Source organism: Podarcis filfolensis (genome assembly GCF_964270895.1).
Source record: "Podarcis filfolensis genome assembly, chromosome: 2".
Taxonomy (NCBI): domain Eukaryota; kingdom Metazoa; phylum Chordata; class Lepidosauria; order Squamata; family Lacertidae; genus Podarcis; species Podarcis filfolensis.
Window position 1 is genome coordinate 80,306,120 of NC_139605.1, and position 27,805 is coordinate 80,333,924.

Genomic DNA, 27,805 nt, shown 5'->3' on the forward strand with positions numbered 1-27,805 from the left:
AGCTGACGCTACATGGCAAGCCCCTTTCCAATTAACTGGTTGGTTTTTGCCAGCACCGAGGATAGATAGCACAAATTCATGATTATTATTATTTTTTATGGTTTCGGGGTTTCTCTGCTCCCCTTTCAGTCTCAAGTCACGTTGCGTGTTCCCTTTCCCTATTGCGCTGTACTTTTGTTAAAAAAAAAACAAGAAAAATCCTGCCTGCTCCAGGGACAAAAATAGGCACCGTCAACTGAGCGAGTGGACGGGAGGCTCACCTCTATTACCTCCCCCGAGCTCCTTAAGATGCCCCACCAAGCCCCTAAACCCACGACTTCTACCTCGCTCCTAACCAGCATTTCACCAGACATTCTCCAGAACCAATGAGCAGCTTCAGCGAAGTGGGAGGGCCTATATTCTACCCCCCGCCCCCACGAATACGCGAAGAGCTGCTCATTAACCTGCCCCTTTTGATCTTTGTCGACACAGATACCAGTAGCCCCACCCCTAATTCCTCTTCCTGCCCTCGAGATCAACGTCCCCTTCTCGCGGCCAATGGGAAGTTCCTCCTGCCCTTGATGGACACCCCCTGCTTCCAATAAGCGCTTTCGAGCGGCAAGGTCCTCGCCCCCCGGTAGGCGGCGTCCCCCTCCCTTGCCAGGCGGGCGAAGAAGGCCGCGGTTATCGATCCCGCTGCTGACTAGAGGGAGGAGGAAGCATCAGCAGAGAAAATGGCGGCCGTGGCTGCGACTGCGGCGGTGCCGGGTGATGGTGGAGCCGGCGAGGCCGAGCCCATCCCGGGCAGCGAGGCCGGCGCAGACCCGCTCCCGGCTGGCACTCAGGCCGCCGTGGAGTCGGCGGTGCTCGACGCCCGGGAGGAGCCCGAGCCAGCCCCGGGGGGAGAGGCCGAGGAGCCGCCGCCGCCGCCGCCCGGGAGCCCAGCGGGGACCCGAGACCTGCCGCAGGCCCAGCCCAGCCCGGAGCCCGTCGGAGGGTCGCCTCAGCCGCCCTGCCCGCTCACCGCGGAGCTCTCCGAGCTCCCCCCCGGCGAGGAGGCGGAGGGACAAGGCGGAGGGGAGCAGCCGCCCTGCTTGCCGCTGTCGCCGCCGCCGCCTGCAGCTGGGGGCCCCGCGGGGCCGGAGCCCGGAGAGGAACCGCCCCGGCCGGAGGAGGAGGAGCCGGATGCTGCCGCCACGGCCGTTGCGAAGCAGCCGGAGCTCGCTGCGCCCGCGGAGCAGGCGGTGGCCGCTGGAGGAGAGGAGGAGGAAGCAGCGGCGGCGGCGGTGCTGCTGCCCGGCTCGGAGGTGCTGGTCACCCTGGATCACATCATCGAGGACGCGCTGGTGGTGTCTTTCCGATTCGGGAAGAAGCTTTTTTCCGGGGTCCTCATGGATCTTTCCAAGAGGTGAGAGAGAGCCTGTCCCGTCTTTTACAGGAGGGAGACCCACCCTCCGCCGCCCTTCTCAGTCTCTCCTCCCAACTTTCTTTCTGAAGGTGCTGCCCTCTCGGCATCTGGGGGGTGGCTACGTTAGATGAGGAGATGGGTGAGCCACGAGGTGTTTGGTTTTATGGCTCCGCCAAGAGGGCGAAAGTGCCCTGTTGCAAATGGCCTCGTGGTCTGCTTCAGAGCCCTGCCTTCCTCCCTCTGATCCATGCAAGCAGGGAAGAGGTTTTCCCTCTCCCTTGTATTCCAGCGTGATCTAAAGCCTACCACTACAATATTCTTTGTCTTTATTTAGGTGCCCCCCCATTTTGATTCCTCACGAAGTTTAGAAGGTGGGTTGGGAGGGGAACAGGCTGACCCGTCTGGACAGGGATAAAAAATTGGGGAGATGTATCCTTCTTGGTAGCAAAAAGTTGGACCATAGTTCCTATTAGTTTGCTACCGATGCATAAATATGCAGTGATTTTATTTATACAGTACTGTAATGTGAAAATTTCAAGACAATGTGGTCCTATCCATAATGGCTTGGGGCTCATATTTGTTTTCCAGTTACTTTAGATATTTGAATTCACCTTCACCTTATTCTTCTAACTTCAGAAGCAGTCAGCCTTCATGCTGGAAAAAAGTTGTGTGACAAGGTTGTATGTTGCTACAGCTTCACATATTGGGAAGTCACAGTGAGAATTGGCTAAATGCTGCATGGTTCCATGCTTTAAAATAGTCACCCTATTCATAAGTTAAAAGGCACACTTTTTCCCACTACATACTGTGTATTGATTTTCCTTCTGGGCATAGAGAGAGGCCATGTAGAACAGGCTTTATGTAGAGGTTGTATCATAGTTTACAATCTTGGAGTGAATTTCTAGACACATCTTCATTATGGCTTTCCTGAGGGTGAATTAGGACAGGGGAAATGAATGTCCAGCCTATAGATGGTGTACTTGCTCGTAGAGAATGTGCTAAAAGTAAACCTAAGTAAACCTCAGCATACAAAGGGGGGGGTGTAATTCTTCGTATTCTACTTCTGTGAGAGGATAATATTTGGGTGTGGCCTGGCCAGGGGGCTGACCTGCTGAACTGGGACTTTAACTTGGTTCCAAATCTAGCTTTGCCCATTCAAATACATGTCCTTACCTTAAAACAGAAACTCTAGAATTGCCTTACCCAACATTATGCTCTTCAGGTGTTCTGAACTACAATTCCTATCAACTCCAGCCATCATGTTTAATGGTCAGAGATGATTGCAGTTGTAGACCAAGCATTTGGAGAGTAGGTTGCAGGAGGCTGTTCTAGAGCAGTGTTCCTAACCTTGGGTCTCCAGCTATTTTTGGACTACAACTCCCATCATCCCTAGCTAGCAAGACCAGTGACCAGGAAGGATGGGAATTGTAGCCTGAAAACAGCTGGAGACCCAAGGTTGGGAAACACTGTTCTAGAGTGTATGTTTTAAAGTAAGGATAAGCATATGAGAATGTTGTGAAACATGAAGTAACTAACTACCTGTACAGAATTTCATATATAGATTAGATAAAACTTTCTTGGATTTCATAGAATTTTTTGCTGCTGGTTAGTAGGCTGTTTTGGTGTAGAATTTACCCGTTTTTATCATCTTCATATAAATAATGATACAGTGTGTGCACTTAACTGCTTCTTGAGTAGATAAAGGGGGCAATTTACAGTAGCTCTAGCTCAAAACATGAGGAGGGCACCATTTGGCAAAGGCATGGTGGCTGCTTGTACACCAGTTATGGGATACATGCAGCCATATGGAGGACTAGTTGCACGTAGTGTTTGGCTGTGGGGGTGTAATCTCCTCTCCACTGTGCACATTGCCAATAGTTTACAGGGTGTCTTTAAAAACATATTTGCTGTGGAAAATGTGCCATGCCTTGCTACAGATAACCAGGTTGCCATATGGCTTTATGTGTTTCATGATGAATTTGCTGCATGGTGCTTGCTTGTAAACAGTCTGTTTTATCCAGTCTACCTTGGTAGAGATGATGTGCTTGCTCATAGTGAATAAGCTAAAGGTATCAGTCCTCTAATGCTTTAATTTGTTTATTCTTGGACTTTGAATATGTGGTTGGGTGTCTTACCTTACATTTTCTTTTTCAGGTATGGAGTCCTGATATGCTGAAAGAGTCAAGTAGGGGTGGAAAACAAAGCAACATCTATGTTGGCTTAGTTTAGATGGAAAGAGCAAAACACAAACCTATAAAAGCAAGAAGCTGAAATTGTCAGCAGGTTATTTCACAGTAATTGTATATTGTTTACGTAGTATTTTGATTGCCAGCTTGTTTACTCTGGTATATTTCTTCAAGTACTATTGACATTTTGTTTATTATTTTAACAACGAAATAGAATAGTTTGCTCTTTGTTGTGGAGAGCAAACTAAAGTGGTATGTTGGGTGGGTTATAATAAAGAGTAGAGGTTCAGAATAGATTTGGTAGGGATGATTAGTTCATTCAGCCCTTTCTAAAATTTATTCTCTTACAAGTTAAAAAGACCTATAATAGTTAGAATTGTAATGAAACTTTGACCCAGTTTGCATGTGACACTAGAACAAAGTTGTAACAGTACTGTACGTGCACAAGCCTCCATGAGTTCAGGCAAAGCATGGAGCTAATTTCTCTCTTTCTCCACCCCACACAGCTATGGAGATGGCTTCTGCAAATTTGGTTTCATGGTTAGTGTTACATAAGAACCAGGAATCCTGGGTTGTTGTTTTTTTACAAACAATGGTTAGTTTCTAAACAAGCCAACTTCAAACCATAGGTTAAGAATATAGTTTGTTTGTTAGTTAGTTTGTTTAATTAACTATCCATTGTTTGTTGTAAAACCAGCATCCCTGGTTCTCTGAAAGATTATTTGAAAGTAAAACTAAACTTAGCAGATGCCTGCCAACCCTATCCCAGGCTTCATCTGTGGAATACATGAGTACTGTACTCACTTGGTTTAGCGTTATCTGTGAATGCAGCCATTAACTCTGCATACAGTTATGGAAGATGGTGTAATGAAACTCAAACTTTATTCATAGTGCATCTTTCAAAGCTAACATTGTGCATCGCTTATCAGTGCATTTATTTATTTTTATTCCACTTTTTGGACTGTTGTCTTCTAAAACCACTCACATGGTTATTTTTTTTTTAAAAAATGGGTCCATCTATCAGGCTTATAAACTAAAAAGACAAGATACAGAAGGGAAGGGGAGTAGAAGAAAAAGGTACAGGAGAGATCAGTCTTCAAGGCCAGAACAAAGTGCAGAGCTATGAGCATTTAGATGTAATCCAGGGCAGGCTGATCTTCTCTTGCTGGTGTTCTTGCTTGAAAGCAGCTGGTGGATCTTGTTCCTTTGACCAGAGGATGGGAGGGAGAGTCCTTTTCCCTTACTCTGCATTCCATTAACAGCAGGCAGTTGAAGCAAAGTGTTCTTTCTGAGAGGAGGAAGCAAGCAGGCAAGCTCCCTGCAGCTGCTCCTTCTCTGGTTAGTGCCTAAGAATTGACCAGGTATATTTGGTTATCTTGATCTGGCACTTTACTGCTTTTGTGGGTTTGAGATACAAAAAACAAAACAAAAACTGCACAGCAACTAAAACAGTTGAATATTCTGGACTTATTCAAATCTCTTTGTTTTTAGTGTTGCCTCCTAAAATTAATAGATTTAGAGTTGCCCTCCCTTCTTTCCTATGTATGGTTCAGCAGTTTAGAATAATGCAGATAAATCATTTTCCACCATAACTTTAAGGGTGCATAAAACCATTGTGTGGGGAAATCAAAATGGGTAATAAGGGACAACCTTACCCTCAAAAAATACTGTGGTATCTACTTTTATGATCAGGGTGAGACCTGAACATAATTTGAATTTAAGAAATAATGTTCCAAAGTACAATTAACTCAGAATTTACATGTGTTTGTTGAAATCACACAAATTAAATTCATGGAAGGCATACAGGTTAAAAGTTCTTTTTGTACAGGATTTTTCTGGCACAGAAATTGCTTTTAAGCTGTCTGCCTTGCTTACCAGGCTCTGCGAGGCTCTTGCGAGATCTCAGACAATCCTGCAAGATCTGTGCAGGGGGTAGCAGCCGAGTACACTTCCACTGGGCCTCAGAGAGCTAAGCTGGCTAGCGTGCCCCACCAGGGTCCAGCTGCCTTTTTGTTTATAACTTCATTCTAACAAGACTCCCACCCCAGGCCTCAAACAAGCTCTGCACAGTTCTGGGGGTAAGACCTGTTTGGCATGCTGAGTTTGGAAGGTAAGATTGCTCGCGCAGTGGCAGTTTCAAGGGATGGTTCAAGTATACAAGTCTCTGCGTATTCACACCATCCCTGAAACATAACCTCCGCGAAAGATGGGAGTTACTTGTATATAGTTTACATATAATCATGCAGATTAAATAATTCTGATTTGCAGGGGACGCGGGTGGCGCTGTGGTCTAAACCACAGAGCCTAGGGCTTGCTGATCGGAAGGTTGGTGGTTCGAATCCCTGCTACGGGGTGAGCTCCTGTTGCTCAGTCCCAGCTCCTGCCAACCTAGCAGTTCAAAAGCACATCAAAGTGCAAGTAGATAAATAGGTACCGTTCTGGCAGGAAGGTAAACGGCATTTTCGTGCGCTGCTCTGATTTCGCCAGAAGCGACTTAGTCATGCTAGCCACATGACCCGGAAAAACTGTCTGCAGACCAACGTCGGGTCCCTCGGCCAGTAAGGCAAGGTGAGCGCCGCAGCCCCAGAGTCGTTCGTGACTAGACTTAACTGTCAGGGGTCTTTTACCTTTTTTTAGCTGCATGCAGAGTTAGCTTGTGACGGTTATGCTCAATTTTAATGGTGTATCCCTTTGTAATCATAGATAGCATCAAACGAATTAACTGGTTCATAAAGGAAGCTCAGCTTCCACCATTGGGCATCAGAAATACATAGTGGTTTTAAATGGAAGGCTCGTTCTCACTTATGAAAGTGATGCAAGTCTTCAAGTCAGCGCATCAAGGATGAGAGATGTTGTTAGTCACCATCCGTGGCCATTAGTCATGTTGGCTGAAGCTGATGGGAGTTGTACTCTCAACAACATCTGGAGGGCCACAGGTTCACCTTTCGTGCTGCACTTCATGATTTTCTTCAACAATAACTTATCTAGATACACCATTCATAAGCTTACACTTAGCTGTGTTCATTATGTCTGAAAAAAGAATCACCGCACAAGTGGGGAGCATGGGGCATTGCTTCATTCCCTCCCACATGAGTCCCAATCTGACCTCTTTTTGAGTGGGAAAGCTTGAAGGGGAATTCTGAGCATGTGTGGTTGAAAGTGTTTAGAAACTTCTTTGCTACTGGGAACCCTAAGGGGGTTCAAGGATGCCTTGACTGAAAGCTTTCAGAGCTCACCTTCAGACCCAGCTGCTCAGTGGGGCAGCATAGAGAAGGGAGCAGGGAGTCTGGCATATGTAGGAGCATTAGGGTGTGGGGCTGTCATGCACAACTCCATTTTCTCTGTTTATGGTTTTTTCCTTTTCAAGAGTAACGCCTCAACGGTGCTAAGATGGATGCCCCTGTGACAGCAATATGGAGCCGTTCCAGTATTGCTATCTTCTTGAGCTATTATGAAACTAAGGGATTCGTGTTGGCGCTTATCTCTCAATAATGATTAATACCTGCTTGACCGCCCCTGGTCTTTAGCATCCTTCACTCTTACTTCTTCCTTCCTTTCATATGTTGTTTCTTTGCAGTTGTGTGAGGCTTTTAAGCTGGGGTGGTCAATTTGTGACGTTCCACATGTTGGCCTACACTCCCACCCGCATGGCCTGTAGTCAGGGCTGATATCTGGATGGCCATAGGTTAGCCCACCCCAGCTTTAAGCCTTAAGTAGAGCAACTAGGGCATGAGATTTACATAGGACGGGAACTGAAAGCAGGCTACAGATTAGCAACAACCCTACAAGCTTATGGCTTACTTTCCTGTGTGTTATATTTCCTAAAGCATCCAGTTTCTAGCATTGCTGGAACATTGGTTCTGGTTGTCATGGCTCCTAGCTTGAGAAGCTTAATTCATTTTACGTAAATTGAAGGATAGAGGAAAAGATTGGATATTTTAAAAAATCAGACTGCATTTGACGAAGTTTGCTTCTGTCAAAGCACAGAACTACATAGTAAAGCTGAAAGATATGTCAAATATAATTTAGTCTGGTTGCTGGCAACTAATGTTTCCCATAACTAAATCACTGCAAATGGATGCTTATTGTTTCCCATATTTATTAACCAAAAATAAATAAATAAATAAATAAATAAATAAATAAATAAATAAATATCAACTTGCTAAACAGCCTGTTCAGATCCTCTTAATTTTGAGTGGCTTCCATTGTATCTGGCTTAAGTCTGCTATGATACAGCTGAATTGCTGCTTCCTGCCTTTCACTCGGTGATCCTGGTGAAGGATTATTTATTAAAACAAAAAGCTGACATTTAGATGCTTCCTTATTCTCAGACCTTTCTGCTAGGCCAAACATGTTAACTTCCTTTAGTTATATATGTGTATTTCAGATACATTTATTAGTTCTCTGAAACCTTTCTTTAAAAGTATGTTTGCCCTTCAAACATGATGAGACACATAATACAATTCAAAAAATCAAGAGTTAGAATTTAACCCACATTCAGTCTTTGGCTAGTGATTTCCAGGCATCAGGTCCTGCTGCTGCTAACCCTGCCCTGTGCAACAAATGTGCTGGTGCCAAGTGTAAGCCATAATCCTTAGCTTCTCTTATTGGAGAAGTTGGGAGTTCCCTACTAGATTTTTACAGTATGCATTCCTGTCAGAAGCTGTGGAGGAGAAATAGTCATGTCAGAATTGGCTGACATGTACAAATCTGATTAAAGGTTGGGTGTGTGCATTTTACCTTCCTGAACTTAAAAAAAAACCTGTATATCTGCTGAAGGGACTGTTGGCACCATTACACTTATGTAGCCATACAAGAATGCCACCAGGGCCACATGGGACCAATAGAGAATTCCACAAGGGAAAAATGAATTCTGTTGCATCATTTGGTCCAGCAAACCTGTGTTCTGCAGTGGCAGGCAGATTCTTTTGAGAAGTCCCATGAGTAGAGCGTAAAGGCAGTGATAGCCATCAGTAGACTTGTTTCTTCAGAGCTTCTCTCGGTTCCCTTTAAAAGCTATCAGTCATCATCACATATACAGTGAATTTATAAGCTAAGAATATGAAGTAATTTTTGGTCTAATCAATATTGACGGCCACCCTGGATTGGTTACTTGCTGGAAAGAGAGGAAAAACATCCCTCCATACGATTCATAATTTTATAAACATTAATCACCATCACCATTTATTATTGAAAAAGACTGAAATATAATTACTCTCTCCCTGTTGAGGTAAAGTGCTGCAATCCTTGGATTTTGTAAATGTAGCTCCATTTCTGCACCTGTTATTGTATGTGGTAAATGGAGGCCTCAAGGCCACTGTTTGAATATTCAGGGGAAATGTGTTGCTTCCTCCCCCTCACAATAGAAAGCCACAAGGGTTCAGTGTACTGCAGACCAGTATGATGCAACCTGTCAAGTCACAGTGTGTTTATATGTGGTTGAGAACTGATGTGTCGGCCTTGAACAAGTCGTTCTCAGGTAGTTGCCTCTGTACCCTAGAACAGTGTTCCTTAAGATGTTATATAGTAGGGTATTGTGTGTTTGTGTAGGCTTAACTGTAGGGAGGTTATGAAGCCAAAATGTCTGTCTTGAACTCCTAGGTGAGAGCTGAAGGACATGACTAGAGTGAATTCTCTTAATATGTTTGTGAAATTTGGATTTGCCCTGGACTTTTCGTTAATGGTGCTTAACAACCAGTTTGGGTTGCAGCCAACGAAGTTGTCCTGTTAGTACAAAGACTTCTTCCTGTGCAACAGGACTTCCTCTCCCTCATGCCTCCCAAATCCATTATGGGGGTTCCCTCAACCTTCTGGAGCATACCACTCATTGTTAAAACCGTGTTTATACAAGACAATCTACGAGTGATCGCCAAAGAAGAAGAAGATGGGAAAGGAAGAACCTTTGCACAAAAATAAGACATTGCGCTGATTGGACGACTTTGTTGGATACAACCATCTGTCTGTTTACAACATACTCTTTGACTTGTAGCATGCATGTACAAGAATCTTGTTTTTGGTCCTTGCATGACCCACTGGTGGTCTTGATCCACAGTCTCAAGATCTGTGACATAAGCCACAGATACCCAGGATATGCCTTAAGAGTAGATTTGGTACCTTCATGGTGATTTTGCAGAAGTGGCCACTTAAATAGCACACATGCCACGATTTTTAGTTTTCTTACTGAATACCATATTGCTGTACAGTGGCACCTTGGGTTACAGATGCTTCAGGTTACAGACGCTTCAGGTTACAGGCTCCGCTAACCCAGAAATAGTACCACGGGTTTAGAACTTTGCTTCAGAATGAGAACAGAAATCACACGGCGGCAGTGGGAGGCCCCATTAGCTAAAGTGGTGTCTCAGGTTAAGAACAGTTTCAGGTTAAGAACAGACCTCCGGAATGAATTAAGTTCTTAACCCGAGGTACCACACTGCTGTTAAATAGAAAGTAAGTAAGGTATGCCCATTTTGTGTTTAGCTTCTCTGAAACAGACCTTGGTCAGAGCTAGATCATTCCTATTTTGACTGCAAGAGTAGGACTCCCAAGGAAATGGAGTCTATTGAAACACAGTGGTACCTCAGTTTACGAACTTCAATCTGTTCTGGAAGTCCGTTCTTAAACCGAAACTGTTCTTAAACTGAGGGGCACTTTCCCTAATGAGGCCTGCCAGTGCCCTTCCTCCGTTGAGATTGTGTTCTTAGACCGAGGTAAAGTTCTAAAACCAAGACACTATTTCTGGTTTTGCGGAGTTTGTAAACCAAATCGTTCTTAAACGGGACTGTTCTTAAACCAAGGTACCACTGTACTATGTTTGTTGCATAATCTCTCCAGGTATATAATAAATTGTAAAGTCTGTGAAGGTGTTCTAAATAAAGCACTGCTGAGGGTTCAGAGCTCAGTATAGGCACATCTAGTATATTGATTTAAGTTTTTATATATTTCTGTTGCTGGTTAAAATTGCAGTGGTCTGGTTAGCATAAAATAATGTCAGAAGTGGGTGCTAGACATAGGCTTCCATTTTACCTTCGTATTCTGTTTCATTTAAGATAAGAGTTGAGCTAATATTACTGCTTTCTTGCTAGTTGGTATAAGACAGAGCTTTCCAAACTGTGTGTCGGCTGCATGCCTCATGAACGCTCCCGGAGCTCCTCCCTAGGTTGGAAAGGGGTTAGTTTAACCCCTGGTTTGCTAGTAAAACCGATTTACTGTGTCACGAAATGATACATGTCTAAAAAGTGTGTCACCGAAATGAAAAGTTTGGAAAGCTCTGGTATATCTTTACTTTGTTTGGGTCATCTTTCGTGCAACACAATTGTCCACCATTGGGAATTGTGCAGCTGTTCATAAGCTGAACTGTCAATACTCTTGTAAATATGGTGAGATCATACTAAGAACCTGTTGTTCCTTTTATGCTATTCAGTTAAGCCCAAACCTTCCCCCAAACTCACAGTGAATTATGGCTTGAGTACATTGCATATTTTATCTTGCTCAAACTAACATGGCAGTATTGCAAATGTAACATTGTTTTATAGAAACCACTGTAGCTAGTTCATATTTACTGGATGAGCATTGTTTATATGTGAAGTCTGAGTCAGTACTTAATTGTTGGCAAATGTGATTATAGTTCAGTCTGATTTATGAAAAACATGATTACATTTGCAAAGTGAATTTAAGACTATTAGGGATATGGGGAGTAAGTTGCTGGTAAATATTAAATTGGTGGGGTATGCCATCTAGAAATCTGAATTTCTAATCTTGGAAGGCTGCTGAATTTCTGTTTTTAGAAGGCACAAGCTAGGCAAAATGAAGCACTACTAAGTCTGGTTCACTTCAGTGGGAGTGGTAAGCACATACCTGCATATCTTTCCTTTGAATCATTGGGACTTGATGTGCTGAACTTTGTCTGGATTGTTCCCAGAGTTTTTGGTGTAATTTCTAAAGATTAGTTTTGAGATACTCTCTGTCAGCAGAACAGTGTCTTATTGTTGAAGGAAGTATACTTTTTTATAATAAAAAAAGATAAAAGTTGGACCTGGTTTATGGTGCTTTGGGCTAAGGATTTGATAGTAGGTATAAACTTTGATAGTCTTTTGGAGTTGTTAAAATCAGCAGCTGGGGAGTATTGGAAGCAAGAGTCCACGAACAGTGTCAGTAGAGACATTTGCCAGGAGGCAAAGCTGTGCTAAATACTTTTAAGTAGCCATAACCAGGCTGCCTAAAATTGTTGCAAAATTGCAACAAAATCCCCTACTGAATAGGGAGTTTAAAAGGGAAAGCTGTGCAAGTTGTGTGGAGCTCAGGAACTGGAAGGTGTCTTGATCTCTCATTGTGCAGTTAGAAAGCTCCAGAATCTGAAACCCCAGGACTTTACAATAATTCACATTATGCACAATGAAGTTATTGGGAGGTCCGTGCAAGCTAGAATGGAACAAGCTGGCTCACTGTAGAACAATAACATGTTTCTGTAGATTCTTGGTGAAGCAAGAGGTGCTGCTAAGTATACAGCCATCCTTTAGGTATTTCATTCATTCATGCCCACGATTGTATGCCTAAGTAGGGAGTAAATAAGCTTGCCTACTTATCCTTAATAATGTGATCCTCATCTTTGTTTAATTCTAAGGACTTACTGTACAGATTAAGAAAAATAGATCAGCCTACGTTCATTTTGTTTGCAAAACAACACCCACCCACACCCCATGTCTTATAGTTGAGGGTAGCCAGAAAAATGCGTGGGCGAGGTGGATCTGGTGGACTTTTTCCTTTCCTTACCCCCAGCAGTAGAAGCATACAGTTTACCCTGATCGATGGGCACCTTCAGGCAGAAGTTTAAAGTCTGTTTAATGAAGTGGAAGGGATTGGGGAGGAGGAATGATTTGGTGTATGTACCATTTCTTACACATAACTGATGTCTGTGTAGAAAAACACCTTTATATGTGGCATAAAGTTACTCTTTAGCAGGCAGGAGGAATGACAACAGTGTGAATCCAAGCTTTTTGAATTGAGCAGCCTGGTCCCACACTTAGACTTATGTTTGTAATATATAGTGGGGTAAGGCTGTAGAAGCAGGTAACATGCTACCCATTTGAGCCCTTGCTTTCACCTAGTCATAGCCATGCTGAACGATGCAAGGCCTATGATGCAGGGCATCATGGACAGCACTTACTTATGCTGAAATGCTTGCTGCTGAATGTGTACAAAAAAGCCTTCAGCCTTTTTTGTGTAAGATTGCCAACTCTAGGCAATAAGACCCTCTCACTTTGAAATTGATAGATTACCTCTTCAGGCTGTTTAAATAGGAAATGCTAGCCAAAGACTGCATTGACTGTTAATCACATCACATGTATCTTCAGCGATACAGTTAACAGAATTGGCTGTGATTAAGATGTCTGTACTCTGCACCTGAGCTATCTAGCTGGGAGGATTTGAAAGTTCTAAAGGTGACCTGTTCATACAAGGTCTTGATTTCCCTGACTAGTTGGAGCTAGCCAATACTTAAAAGATTATAAGATTAGCCCAGTCTAAAAATTATGGGGACATGCACAGATGAAGTGTGGTCTGCACAATTTGGCTGGCTGCGCACTCTTTTTGGTCACCTCGGCCATCTGGCACAGCAGAAAATTTTGCAGAGGAGAAGGCAACGGGCCTTTCAATTTGCACAAAGCCTTGTTCAGATGCAGCTGAGTCTTTCTCATACCTTCTGACTTGGCCTGGGAGACTGACTCCTCCTCTGTACATGTCAGGTGATGGGTGGGTATGCTTGGTCTCTTCTCCCCAAATGGCGAGGCCCTTCCAAGTTCTCTGTGCAGAGAGCTCCAGGAGAAGGAGGGTTAACGTGTCATGCTGGAATTAGGAAGACGGTTGCCAGGGAGAGATTCGTGGTTGCCATTCAGGAAACCTTGGCACCAAGCTCCCCTAAAACCAGAACAGCTAGGCGATTACAGTTCTCTACCTTCCGATAGCCAGGTATGCACTGTATCTTCTACAAGATTAGCCTCCCTAGACCATTTGTTTCTAGAACATTTCTGGAGAAACATGGGGTTCCTCAAGAGAAAGAGGGGTAATAGGAGGCACAACAGCCTGCCCATTTCCAGTGCACTCTCAGCTTACATGGCTATAATAAAGCCCAACAAGCTTAGGAAGTATCCTCTGCCAACTGAGTATTTGCCTCCAGAATATTTTAGGAATTCCATGGCAGGTGAGTCACTGTGGACAAAGTCTTGAAACCACTGCACTGCCATAGAGGAGATTCTAAATGTGTCTGAGAACAGCAATGAAAGGGAAAGAAACCATTTTGCTGCTGGCACACAATTCTTGTGACCCTTGGTAGATTGCTTTCTAGTCAGTGCTGAAATTTTCTAATTCACGTGATTGTGTATTCTGAAATGATAAGCTTGTTTTCATGTGGTGTGAAATGTTAGCTACTTATGATACTGAGAAATCTCAATTAAGCAAAGATTTGCAGTTAACTCTGTGTTTTTCTCTCTCATTAAGGTTTGGACCGCACGGAATCCCTGTGACCATATTTCCCAAAAGGGAGTACAAGGATAATCCTGAAGCGATGGAGCTCCAAAGTAAATCATTCCAAGATGAGACCCAAGTGAAGTGTGAAGCCAATGGTGTAGTCACAGACTCTTCTCCCATCCAGCCATCAGAGCCTAGCCTGGCTAAAAGCCTATGGACTTCCAAGCCACCTCCCCTTTTTCATGAGGGAGCACCATATCCTCCTCCTTTGTTTATCAGGGACACATATAACCAGTCAATACCTCAGCCTCCGCCTCGGAAAATTAAACGGCCCAAGCGGAAAATGTACAGGGAGGAACCCACTTCTATTATGAATGCTATCAAACTACGACCCAGACAGGTCTTGTGTGACAAGTGTAAGAACAGTATTGTTGCAGAAAAGAAAGAAATTAAGAAGGGCAGCAGTACAAGTGATTCCTCAAGGTATGAGGATAATAGAAAGCGAAGACATGAGAGCGTAACTACTGTGAATAAAAAAATTAAAACTGATCATAAAGTTGATGGGAAAAGCCAAAATGAAAGCCAGAAAAGGAATTCCGTGGTCAAAGTTGCAAATATTGCTCATAGCAGAAGTAGAGTAGTCAAAGTTACCACTCAAGCAAATACTTCAAAAACGCAGTTAAATACTAAAAAGGTTCTCCAGAGCAAAAACATGGATCATGCAAAAGCTCGGGAAGTTTTGAAAATAGCCAAAGAGAAGGCACAAAAGAAACAGAGTGCAACCTCTACTTCCAAAAATGCACATTCAAAGGTCCACTTCACACGGCGTCTTCAAAACACCAGCTCAGGTTCCCTGCCCCCACGATTGCGTCTAAAGCCACAAAGGTACCGAAATGAAGAAAACGACTCCTCTCTCAAGACAGGGCTTGAGAAATTGCAGAGTGGCAAGATGGCAGCTAAGCCTCAGTCTCGCTGCTCCTCTACCCGCTCAGCAGGTGAGGCCCCTTCAGAAAATCAGAGCCCCTCAGAAGGCCCTGAAGAGGCCAGCAGTGAGGTTCAGGACACAAATGAAGTGCATGTACCTGTTGATCAGGATGAACAGCAGACACTGGGCAAGAAAGGCAGCAAAAGCAATATAACGGTTTACATGACCCTTAATAAAAAGAAATCTGACTCTTCCAGTGCATCAGTGTGTAGTAGTGATAGCACAGATGACTTGAAGTCCACCAACTCTGAGTGTAGCACTACTGAAAGCTTTGATTTTCCTCCAGGCAGCATGCATGCACCTTCCTCCTCCTCCTCGTCCTCTTCAAAGGAAGAGAAAAAGCTCAGTAATTCCTTGAAAATGAAAGTCTTTTCAAAAAATGTCACTAAATGTGTCACACCAGATGGCAGGACCATATGTGTAGGAGACATTGTTTGGGCCAAGATATATGGCTTCCCATGGTGGCCAGCCCGTATTCTTTCTATAACTGTGAGCCGAAAAGATAACGGCCTCTTAGTCCGACAGGAAGCTCGTATTTCATGGTTTGGGTCCCCAACAACATCTTTCCTTGCTCTTTCACAGCTCTCCCCTTTTTTAGAAAACTTTCAGTCGCGATTTAATAAGAAGAGAAAAGGTCTTTACCGCAAGGCCATTACAGAAGCAGCCAAGGCTGCTAAGCAGCTAACTCCTGAAGTTCGGGCCCTGCTGACACAGTTTGAAACATGAACATGAGAAGTAAGGTAGGCAAGAAATGTGGAGGCTCCTTGAAATGTCTAGCCTAGTTAAATGCTATGAAGGACTTAGCCAATTAAACACAAAAATTGCACTCAGTTGGCTGCTTTTTTTATATACTGAAATTTCCATTTGTAGCAATGTCTTGACTGAAAGTTATACTTAACAAATTGTACATGCAATCAAATTAACCTAAAGCGAGATCTCAGTATTTTTCAAGAGGACTCTTACATTTTTTTGGTAAAAGTAAAAAATTCCTCTGACCACCCCATGCACAGGAGCCATAACCTCAGCTGAAGAGCAGTTTATTTGCAGGGAATTTTTACTAGTTTCTACCCACTATATATACCATTTCAGTGTATGTGGGGGGAGGGGGGAGGGAACAAATGAAATGGAAGTTTTAAACATGACTTGTATGGTCCACCTTAAATGCAGAACCCTAGGCCCTCTCTGAGCCTCAAACTTGATTTCAGTGTTTCCCCTTCCTCGTCCCCTGCCCAGAAAACCTAATTTACAATAGTGTGATGGGCCCAAAGAGTTCAGCCTTTGCCTAAAAACACTTTCTCACTGGCCACTTTAAATCCTTTTAGAAACCAATTTTAATCTGAATTCAGTTAGAAAGGTTTTATCATTTGTTAGATAGGTCTTGTTGGTCACCTTTTCCCAAATGCTTAGTTATGCTATGCACCCAGGGACAGCAGCATGAACTTCAGGTTTTGGCAAGTTAAGAGGAAGCCAGTTGCTCACAGGCGGGTCTGGATAGTACCCCAGCATTTGGGATCAGAGGCTGTTAATGCTGCATAGGTGTGAATCATAACTTCCAAGGAGGGTGGGGTGGGATGCTCCTAGGACAATTGTCTTGAGGGTTTAGCTTGAGAGAGTTTGTGTTGTATAAATAATTGGTCAGATTTCTCCCCCCTGACTACTTGTTCTTAAATTCTTAGGATGCGTCCTAGTAAATTACACTTTGTGAACTGTCAGATGTGTAATTATTGCATTTGGATGTACCAAGCGGCATATTTTTTTTAAACTATTTCCATTTAAGGTATCTGTTTGCAGGTCAGAAAATATGGAAAATGTAATTGTGTAATGCTCTGAAATGTACAAAAAAACTGTAAATAAAATTGACTAAATCTAATTATTTGTGTGTGTTTCTCAAAAAGCTTTGAAATAAAATCAGGAAACAGGACTGTTTTCTGTTTACACAATATTTAGGAAATAATTTTCTTGCTCGACACTCTCTAAATTAGTATCACTAACTGCGTATCAAAATAACATTGGTGTTGAAAATATAAATAAGGTTCTAATTTTGGCAAATTATTCAGCTATTTATTTCCCCATAGCAAATCCTTGTCAGTGCTTTAAAAAACCACACGCCTTTCCAGTGTAATTATTTCCCCCCACCATTTTATGTTACTTTATCCCTCATGTCCATTTGCTCCTAGATCTTCTGCAAGTCTGATGCTCTGCATTGGACCTTTTTATGCAGTTGATTTGCTTAGACATTACACTTTCTAATGGACTCATATAATTTGTACTTGGTTTAAGTTTGCAATGTCGTAAAAGGTGCCTAATTTCATTCTCCCCCAAAACACATTACAATTTTAGGAGTAGGCATTTAGGAAAAAGGGGAAAAAGCTTGAAGCTAAATTAATTGTGTGTATCAATTCTCAAAGAATTAATGACCAAAGGCTCTGTTGTGACAGTTTGATTCTAAGGTATGCTTTTTCATAATACTCAAACTTCATTTTATTCCCAAACATTTTACTTTAAATCTGGTATCTCTGATGCTTTATAAGTGGGCTTGAAATCGGCTCCAAATAGTTTTCATCCTTCCTTGATGTAACACTAGATAAGCATAAATTTCTAAACGTGTAGACAAATAAACTTGCATTCAGTCTGTCAATGCTTTTTGAAATTACAAAACACACAACATTAATAGCATGCAATTCTGTTTCACTCCTGTGCTGTGTACAGTATTCTCTTTCCTGCAAACAGAAACAAATGCAGTGTTGAACTATTTTGTTTTGTTTTTTTCAGGCAGGCTGTGCCTAAGGTTTTTAAAAACAAAAATTCGCAATGAAACAGACAACTTTCAGTGCTTTCTGCAAAGTTAAAAGCTCAGCTTGGGGCTAGTGTACACATTATGAGATTGATAGGTATACCTGAGTGTACCTGCTGATTTCCTAATTCATGACCCTACCTTCAAGGGAGCCTGTGATGAGTGCTTGATTGGGCACGTCTTCTAGGGTTTTGCCATTTTGAATAGACAGTCTTCTACATTTGAATTCTACCAAGAGTATAATTTGATTCTGGAGCCTTTGCTCCAGTTTGAAATAAATATAATTGAGTCTTGTCTTCAGTATCATGCTTTTTACAACACCGTGGAACAGTTCTGTTCCCTACTCAGGCCATAGTTTGCAATCGGGCATGCCATACATGACATTAAAAGTGTTGAGTAGAAATTACTCTCACTTTAAATTTAATTACTACTTTTCTCTGCTTGCCTTGATGAGAAATCTTCTCTTTGCTTCCCTTTTGAAAATACTTGTTTGATTTTTTTTAATCTCTTTAATTTTGGAGTTCCTTAGTGACATTTTGATGTCACAGGCAATGACTTAATGTCGTTCATTTCTGTGTAGAGCCTTACTGCAGTTTGATTTTTCAGTTCAAAGCATGGAGATGTCATGATATAATCCATTTGCTGCAAGGCATTCAAGAGATTTTGGATGTTGTATCCAGGCTTGGAGGCAAAAGCAGCTGTTCAAGAGGCACTAAACTACAAAGCAAATATTGGCTTAGATTCCAGGGCCTTCTGCCTGAGCAGGAAGCGCTTCTAGTGCTGTGGGGGTGCATTTGCTGACTCATCCATCTGCACTTTCCTGTGTCTTTCTCCAAAATAAATGACTTGGGATTACTGAACCCACCGGCATAGGTTTTTGGGGGGAAGGTGAGGGGTGGATGATGAGGGTTTGATGGAAATTGGTGACACACCCAGCCTACGTGAGCAGGATGTTTGTATCCAAGCTGTTGAATTTTGGACAGAATACACAAATTGTTTGTCAAACTTTAGGCAAAGGTTTTCACCAAACACCTAGGTTTCGTATATTTTCTTTCAAGTAGTTTATTATTCCACTTCAACCAGCTGTCTCTTCAGTGAAAGACACCGAGAATGCCCTGGTGCATGTAGCTAACCCTGAGTTGCCTTAAAACTAAACAGAATACTTCATTTAAAATCATCATGAATTGCATCCAATTAAACAATTGCATGCACAGAACTTCTGCAAGCATAACAAAACTCTCCCCTCCAGATGGTCTCTGAAGGGTTGAGGGGAACTCCAGAGCAAATTTGGTAGATGCACAGGAGTAGTCCTAGGGAGGTAAGGGAAATTAGGTAAGCACAATAATTTAGTTGAATACATCCCTGTTGGTTATTAATAATAATAATAATAATAATAATAATAATAATAATAATAATAATAATATACCCCCTATACCCGGGGGTCTCAGGGCATTACATTCAATGCTTCATACCTCAAAGGAAAATGATGGTATAAATTTTATCCTGTCGTGGAATGAAATTGGTGAAAGAACAGGTGACTTATTTCCACAAGCAAAACAATTCCAAATAAAAAGCTAGTAAACCGTCATGCCTTACTAACATGTTCTACCTAATCTGTTTCCATTGTTATAGCCCTGCACAAGTTGTGTGCTCCCATTTCCATGGTAATCAATTACACCGACCTGTGTTGAACTGCAGTTAGGATTTCAGAATGGCTGTCGTGATAATTTTGCTTTAGAAAATGCATTCTTTGTAGCAAGAGTAGTCTTAGAAGAGCCATGACCCTCTTTCTTGCATAAAAGGAAATGCCTCTTTTAAGATAGGACTTGCCACTTGTAATTTTTAATAAGTGCAGTGTTAGTCTGTCTTGCAAAAACAGCAGTCTTGAAGGTGCTACAAATGCATTATGTCAAAAGCTTTCCTGGGCAAAAGTTCCAAGTTCACAAAGGCTTTTGCTATAATGAAATGTTAGTCTTAATTGCTGACACCTTTTTCAGTCTTATCTATGTTGTATTGTGTTGCTGCAGCACATCTTAGCACTATTCAGATCTAGCACTATTAGTAGCGTGTGCTAAGGTCTAAGTAAATGATTCTTTCTGCATGACCAGCACAGGAAATTCAGAATGAACAGTTAAAATGAGATGCATACATGGAACATAGGTACATGCCCCAGTGGATTGCATCCAGTGAATCTGCCCACAGAAACATTTTAACAAGGACTGAGTAGCATGTTATTTTATCATCCTTCTAGTATGCGTTACTCTGTTCTGAGACAAGTCCCCCTGCAGTATGGTAATGAGCCAAGTGCATGTGTTTGAGAGAGATGGGCAGTACTTTAAATGATATATCATAGTTTCAAGGAAGTGAGAAATCTCTGCTACTTCCAAGCTCATAAGGCAGTGAAAAGAATGTTCTGCATTGCAAAATAATCTACATAAGCCTTGGCTGTGCTGGCTGGGGCTAATGGGAGTTGTAGTCCAAAACATCTTGGGGGGGGGAAGGTAGCAGGTTGAGGAAGGCTAGGCTACAGGCAGGTGGGCAAGAAGTCACAAGGCAAAAAATATTTACCGTATGTAGCACAGGAAGGGTTGCTGCAGCTGTTTGAGCTGAATTCACACATGCTCCTCCACTGGTGACTTAGGGCAGAATCTAACCTCACAACAGGACTCTTCCTCTCTTGTACCAGAAGGGTCCTTGGCCCTCCTGCACACATTTCAGCTTGTCAATATCCTTAAATTGTGGTGCCCAGAACTGGACACAGTACTCCAGGTATGGTATGGTCTGGCCAAGGCAGAATAGGGTGGCACTATAACTTCCCTGATTGGGACACTTCACTCCTGGTGACAGCCTACAATAGCATAAGCTTCTATCTTTCTTTTGCATCTTATGCACTACTAAGATCCCTAGATCCTTTTCTACATGTACTACTGGCAATCCAGGTATTCCCCATCTTCTATTTGTTCAGGTGGTTCTTCTAGCCTAAGTGTAGAACCTTACATTTGTCCCTATTGAAATTCATTTTATTAGCTTTGGCTCAGCTCTGCAATCTGTTTAGGTCATATTGAATCCCAATTCTGTCATCAGTGGCACTGGCTACTCCTGCCAGTTTGATGTCACCTACAAACTTCCCCCTAATCTCCATCCTTGAGACTGGGTGCTCTGTCCATCACATAGAGGGATCCTGCAGGAGGTTGAAATGTGTGTTTGTTGCACAGAGCACTGCATCCCTCAGGGGTCTTGAAGAATACATCATTCTCTGCCCATACATCCCATCCACCACTAGTCCATGGTAAGCAAATTCCAAAGATAGATGCTGATAGTATATTTTGCTAGTGTTCATGTCTTGCATATTGATTTCATGGGCTGGTTCATACCTCAGCTTTTATTCAGTGTAGTTAAATATTACCGTATCAGAATTGATATGGCTTATTTGCTCACAAAGACTCTTCAGGTGATACATTTACTGAATTGCAAAGCAGGCGCTGTATAATATGAAAACATCCATTTTGCTTGGTTTCAGTTTATAACTTTATACGTGGAGATTACAGAGATGATGAAAAAAACAATGTCCATCAAATCGAACAATAATAAGAAGGACTAGACTTGCAACACTAGCTAGAAAAATTAAAATCAAATATCTATTCCCTATGTGGTTTTTGGTTTTCAAGTTTCATAGTGCTTTGACATCAGACTTGAAAAACGTTTCCTTTTATATTCAAGGGTATTGTGTACAGCAGTGATAAGAGTAACATGGAAAGCAATTGTAATAAATATATTTTAAGATTTAAATTTGTAGCTTTAAAAGAAATTAATAAAAGTATTAAAAATACTTTAAAATGTATTTTCAAAAAATAGATAAAAACCACTGTTCAAAAGAAGAAAGCACCAGAGATTTACATATATTTTCATAGCTACTTTCAATACAAACGTTTATAAGAAAGTAGTTGTAAGTATGTTGCCTGCGTGTCCTTCTAGGCATCCTCTATGTATAGCTAGCTATGCAGGGTGAAAGCTAGCCTCACTTTGCAGCAAGGATGGGAAACTTAGCCTTCACAGTGCTGCAGGACTCCCATTGACCATTGGTTATGCTGACCAGAGCTGATGTGAGTTGAGAGGACCACAACCGTTGGAGGGCCACAGGTTCTCCATCTCTGTTCTGCAGCTTATTTTCTCAAACCCATCAACTTTGTAGTATCAGATAATTATAAACCTAATGGATTCCGTTTGGTTCATCCTTCCCTTTTCGTTCTGGAACTCAAGTTCTGGTGACTTTGATATGCTTTTGGCCTGTGGATTCTTTTATTAATTCCCACATGTCCACACCCTTCCTTTAGTTTTCCATTTTTCTTTTCCAGCTGACACTTAACATTCCTTGGCTACTGAGCATGCTCAAACCTCATTATGTTGTTTGTTTTTACACCATGTGTGCGTTTAAAAGATTTTCTGTACTTTTGGAAACCTCGGCATTTCCCCCAAGCACGTCAATCAATACCTCCTCATTTGTCAGTGGTTCTGTTTTGGCTGCAGCTCTGTCAGCACTCATCACATGAGTTGGCTCTTAGAGGGAGTGATAAACAAATGGTGAAATAAGTGGTCAATAAATTGCTAGGACCCAAAGAGCTACCTGGTAGGATTTTCAAGAGCTCATGCCCAGTGGGATTTTCAGCTTTCATTGTTTCAACAGTAGCTTTCCGTGCCATATTAAATTGCTCTGAAAGGTAAGTTGAAATGCTGTTTGGCCATGCGACGGGATGACAGGGAGCTGCTTTTCAAGAGAAACCATTCTCACCTGCCCTTGATCTGCTGAAACAGCTGTCACTTATTGGATAATGGGTATAATTCAGCAGAAATATGTTGCACGGCCAAGTCCTATTGAAAACAATTAATTACAGTTAATGCCACATAGATTTCAATAAGATTTAGTTGTGACTAACATTTGCTGGGTTGTGCCAGGCATTATAATTAAGCTATGTTTTTTCTATCTTCACGAACTGGATCTTCTGACATCTTTCTTGTTACTTTTCACCAAATAAAAATGTCTAAAGATCCAGTCACTGAGTTGGATCATGTTAGCTCTGTGTCTTACCAAAGGACTGTTAGCTGATATTCTTGATGTTTTCCTGTTGCTTTTTGGATATCCGTGGGTCTGTTTTGTATCGCGAACAAGAAAATCCCAAGTAGGGGAAGTGAGTAATTGGTTGTACATTTGTTTCTTGTAAGGGAAGTTTGCTGACAGGATTATAAATACGTTCCGTGTAACTTCTTAAACTAAGGCAGCAGTCCTGTACCAACTTTCCTCAGAACAAGCCCCATTGAATTCAGTGGAATATACTTATGAGTAGACCTGTATGCTGTTAAACATACACAAGAACAAGAAAGTTTTAGCTCCTGCTGCCTTTTGAAAATATTCCCAGTTTGGGAGCTTCATGGGTGAACTATAGTTTGAGGCTGGGAAATTTAAACTGTCAGATGGGATTCCTTTCACAACTGAGCTCCTTAAAAGATGGTGTTGGTATCCATGAATCGAATGGTAGATAGTACCAGTACAAGACACCCCAAAGGTGGGTACTAAAAATTGTGATTGGATGCCCCGAACCGTCTACTCATTGCTCATCAGCATCCTGTCATTTCACCACTATTTGCTGTGGAGGGTATCTTGCTGGATTCTTAGGTATATTGTCTTATGGGCTGGTCTTCTAACACCCTCTGTGTTTGCAGCCTAGGTTTTCCTCATTTTCATGGCTTCAGTCCCTTGGAGCTGTGGTGCTTCCAGAAGGTACGAAGAACCTCTGCCTGAATTTGTGATACTTCATGTCATTCGGAGCTCTACTCTTGGTTCCACACCTGATCCCTGAGCCTGACCTCCTTTTGCAGGGGGCAAGACAGAGTGCATAAAAAGTATAGGAGTCCTTGAGTCTGTGGCTAATGGGGAGCAAAGTAAACATAGCTGTTTTTCCCACATTGAGCAGCATGGTGGTGGCATGCATGCAGTGATAACAGCTGCTGAAGGATCCCTAGAATATACTGTCTTTGCTCTTGACAGTTCCCTGCATGGAGTGCTCATGCCCATTGTCCCCCCAAGATAAGATTCTCGGGAACCTGCCTTTCAGTTGTTTGTTTCCAGCCCACCCTTCCTTGGCTGATAGTGGTGTTGTAGCTTAGTAGCTCATTAGCTGTGGCTCACTGAATGCAGCGTGTTATGGGAATCTTCTCTTTATGTTGCACAAGTCCAAGGCACAGGTCTCCGTGGTTTTTCTAGAATAATAATAATAATTATTATTATTATTATACCATCATATACTTGCAGATCTAAGGGTGGTTCACAGAATAAAATCAGAATATAAAACCACAAAATACAGTGGTGCCCCGCAAGACGAATGCCTCGCAAGACGAAAAACTCGCTAGACGAAAGGGTTTTCCGTTTTTCGAGCTGCTTCGCAAGACGAATTTCCCTATGGGCTTGCTTCGCAAGACGAAAACGTCTTGCAAGTTTGTTTCCTTTTTCTTAAAACCGTCAATACTGTACAGTTGCGACTTGACTTCGAGGAGCAACTCATAGCAAGTGGTGTGGTAGCCTTTTTTGAGGTTTTTGAAGACTTTGGTGATTTTTGAAGCTTTTCCAAAACTTCTTTTGCAGCCATTTGGTAAGTTAAACTTCTAAAACTTTTTTTGGGGTTTTTGGATTTTGGGTTGGGGTGTTTGGAATTCAAGGACTTGGTGTTGGGGAGGGGTTTGCAAGAATCTGGAAGCTTGTGTGGTTTTTTCCTGCATTTTTATGATTTTCTGTGACCATTGGGCCACTCTGCTGTTTTTTTTAAAAAAAAAATCTGGGTTTGAATTTCTGTGTGCTGGGTGACTGGGGGAACAGTTGGGGAGGGGTTTGCAAGAATCTGGAAGCTTGTGTGGTTTTTTTCCTGCATTTTTATGATTTTCTGTGACCATTGGGCCACTTTGCTGTTTTTTAAAAAAAAATCTGGGTTTGAATTTTGAAATGCTCTTTACAGTATGTGTGACTTTAAAGAGCACTTAATAAACTCTTGTTGTACCAAATTTGGCTTTGTTTGGACTTTTTTTGACCATAGGAACGCATTAATTGAATTTCAATGCATTCCTATGGGATTTTGTGCTTCGCAAGACGAAAAATTCGCTAGACGAAAAAACTCGCGGAACGAATTCATTTCGTCTTGCGAGGCACCACTGTACATAATCAAAATGAAAAGAACAACCCAATAACCCATCCCAACACATTTTAAAAGAGCAAAGGGCTACTAATAGCCCTGTTCCAAGACTTAGGATGGGATACCTCAGGAGCGATAGTGTTATAGGGACAACATGAAAACATTCCAAGCAGTTTCTGGCGCAAGTAATTAAAAATATAAGTCTGTTAGAGATGGTGTTTTCCTAGCACGTTTGTGGTCTGCAGTAGCTTTCCTCTTTTCTGAGCTCTTCATTTGAGCAGTTTGATACTGGGAATACTGGATTTGGTCCCAAGACTCACAAATGGGAGTTCTGCTCAAGCAGCAGAGCTTCCCAGCTCCTTTCTCCACAAATCCTCAAAAATCTGTTCCTGAGTGGTAGAAGGATGGGAGATGGAGAGCATGTGCATGTAACAGAAAGTGCAAGTCTCAAATACGGGGGAAATGGAAATGCCTTTCCATCACACAAGCCCCCTGTGGGACCCAACCCAGTTTGGTTCATGGGCAGTGGCCAACATTTTCTCCCATCCGTGTTGCCCTAGCCCTGCTTTCTCTGCTGTTAGAAATGATTGGGTAGGGGTGTCCCTATATAACATGATTGTGCTTACCTGTCTTGTGCTAACGTCTGATCCTTCCCATAGAGATGGGTTAGTGGAAGAGGCCTCTGCTGAGTAAGCAAATGCTGCTGTCCATTGAATGTTAGCTTCTATCCTTGTCCACCCCACCAGCATTTTGTCCCCTGCCCTGCCTAGAGCAAAATTCTCCAAAAGCACGGTATTTTCAAGTCATTGAGTTGTATCCAGCTAAAGCTAAGCTATATGTACAGTAGACCCACTGAACTTGATAGACACGAGTCCTATGCAGAGAACACCCACTGAGATGAATGAATGCAACCCTTTGTCTTCCTTTCCCCTACCTCCTGCTTGTGTCATTTGAAGATGTTAGCTCTACTCACTACTTGTGGCCTTTAGGTAGAGAGAGTTGGAGTAGGCGGCATTTGGGTATACTTTTAAACTGTGGCAGTAATAAAGCTGACAAACATCAGCTGGTGTAGCATATGGTTAAGAGACTGTTGTGTATGCATGAGGAAGTCAGATGTGCCATGAATTCACAAGGTGGTCTTGGATAAGGCAGACCCTAGTATGCATTATGGGGATAATAGTAACCAACATTACAAGGTTCTTGGAAGGATGATGTTGAAAATAATTGATATACTGTTTCGGGCTTGCTGCGTGTTAACCATCACATTTATCTGTATGGGCTTGCTAAGACTTTCTCCTCAACTACTTATTTTCCCCATTAAAGATTGTCTGATTAACCCCCCCCCATATTAACTGTTCTAAAGTCTTTTAAGGACAATTATGCATTCACTGCTAACTCAGAATTTTTTTCCTCTCTTTTTCAGCACAGAGACATTAATCGCCTGCTGTATTTATGGAACCTCCCTACACTGCCATGAAGAAGGTCAGCTGGCCAGGCATGATATACAACTGAAATCTAGATTGCAGTGTATACTGGGAGAGAACTTTTTACAAAAACCACCACACCCCTTTTCCAGGGCATCTGTACTTACTGTAAATTTACTTTGGAATTTGAAGTGTTAGAAATATTTTATAAACTTTTTTTGCAATAAATAAGGCATGAGCCAAGGAGCCTGTTCAAGATGAACTTGCAAGGAACCACTTGAATTACTAGTATGAAGAATCACAAAGTGTACTCTTACTCTTCAAATGTGATAGTCTGAATAGGCCCTAGCAGTGGAGTCAAGACCTCTGGAAAGTTGGCTGTAAACTTCTGAACATTTACTTTTGTTCTTACTGTGTGTTATTTCACATCTTAACAAACTTTAGTATTTGGTGCAGGTGTTAGCAGAGCTGCAACCTATTTCTGGAAGCACGTCCACATTCAGCTGTGGTGTTAAGTACTGACAGTCCTGTTTGGAGGCAAAGGTTTCCCCTAGAGATGGTGGTAAGGGCAGCGACAGTGAACTCCATGTAATTCTTGAATAATTATGGCAAATCTTTGCTGTTGTGGGAAATGTTTCTTGGATGGCCACGAAGATCATTCTGTAAAATGCAGGAATCACTGACAATACACAAATGTCTGTGTCCTTGTGATTCTCTAGCAGTAGTCACCCTAAAGGACAGCTACAGCTAAGATAGGGTAGTAACTGGTATCCAAAGTCATGTTTCCTTTCTAATGAAGGAACATATTGCACATTAAATTAGTCCTGACTTGGTTGTGACTAACTTATTCATAACAGCCCGCTGTTAGATTGGGGTTTTAGCATTTCTAAAGTTAGTTGGTTTACAAGCCCTCTCCAATAAAACAAGTCTTAACTCTTATCTGCAGGACTTGAGTATTTAACTGCCAGATGGTTCCACATTTCAATGGAATTCAACCTAGTTTCCCACAGGATTGCACTCTATTAAAATCTGCTTTTCATATTACCCAGGTATAAAACCTTAACTTGCATTTAGTTTATTAACAGCAGATCAGGATTCCCCAGGAAGGCTGATGGGGTTAATAAACACAAGTCAAAATGAATGCACAATCTGATGAAGTACAAATATCAAGTTCTTTTTAAACTATGACAATGCCATCTACACAAGAGTTAACAAAATATCTCTCTTTTCCAAAGTTACCCATACCAGCAAATACAAGCTGAAGTCTTGGCTTCATAATTTCCATGCATGTTGTAATTATACAAGATTTTCCCTTGGCTTTGACAGATTTATATTTTTAAATAGCATTCTAAACATGGGAAAGATGTATGAGTTAGTATATTACAATGCA

General features: G+C 42.0%; 1 protein-coding gene across 6 annotated transcripts; it reads left to right on the plus strand.

Annotated features, from left to right (window-relative positions):
• Positions 1–621: 621 nt before the first annotated feature.
• On the plus strand, positions 622–27,552 carry PWWP2A (PWWP domain containing 2A). 6 transcript variants are annotated; one of them, XR_014543978.1, is made up of 4 exons: positions 622–1,387; positions 14,065–15,029; positions 23,532–23,589; positions 26,415–27,552. XR_014543978.1 is itself a non-coding variant. In XM_083596906.1 (3 exons), exons 1-3 carry the CDS (start codon positions 714–716, stop codon positions 26,426–26,428), a joined length of 1,653 nt encoding a protein of 550 aa, XP_083453032.1. In that variant the 5' UTR covers positions 622–713; the 3' UTR covers positions 26,429–27,552. The 6 variants fall into 6 exon arrangements, 4 of the variants coding, with proteins under 4 accessions (XP_083453032.1, XP_083453031.1, XP_083453030.1 ...); XR_014543979.1 differs by having other exon boundaries at positions 626–1,387; positions 14,065–15,759; XM_083596906.1 differs by lacking the exon at positions 23,532–23,589.
• Positions 27,553–27,805: the final 253 nt, after the last annotated feature.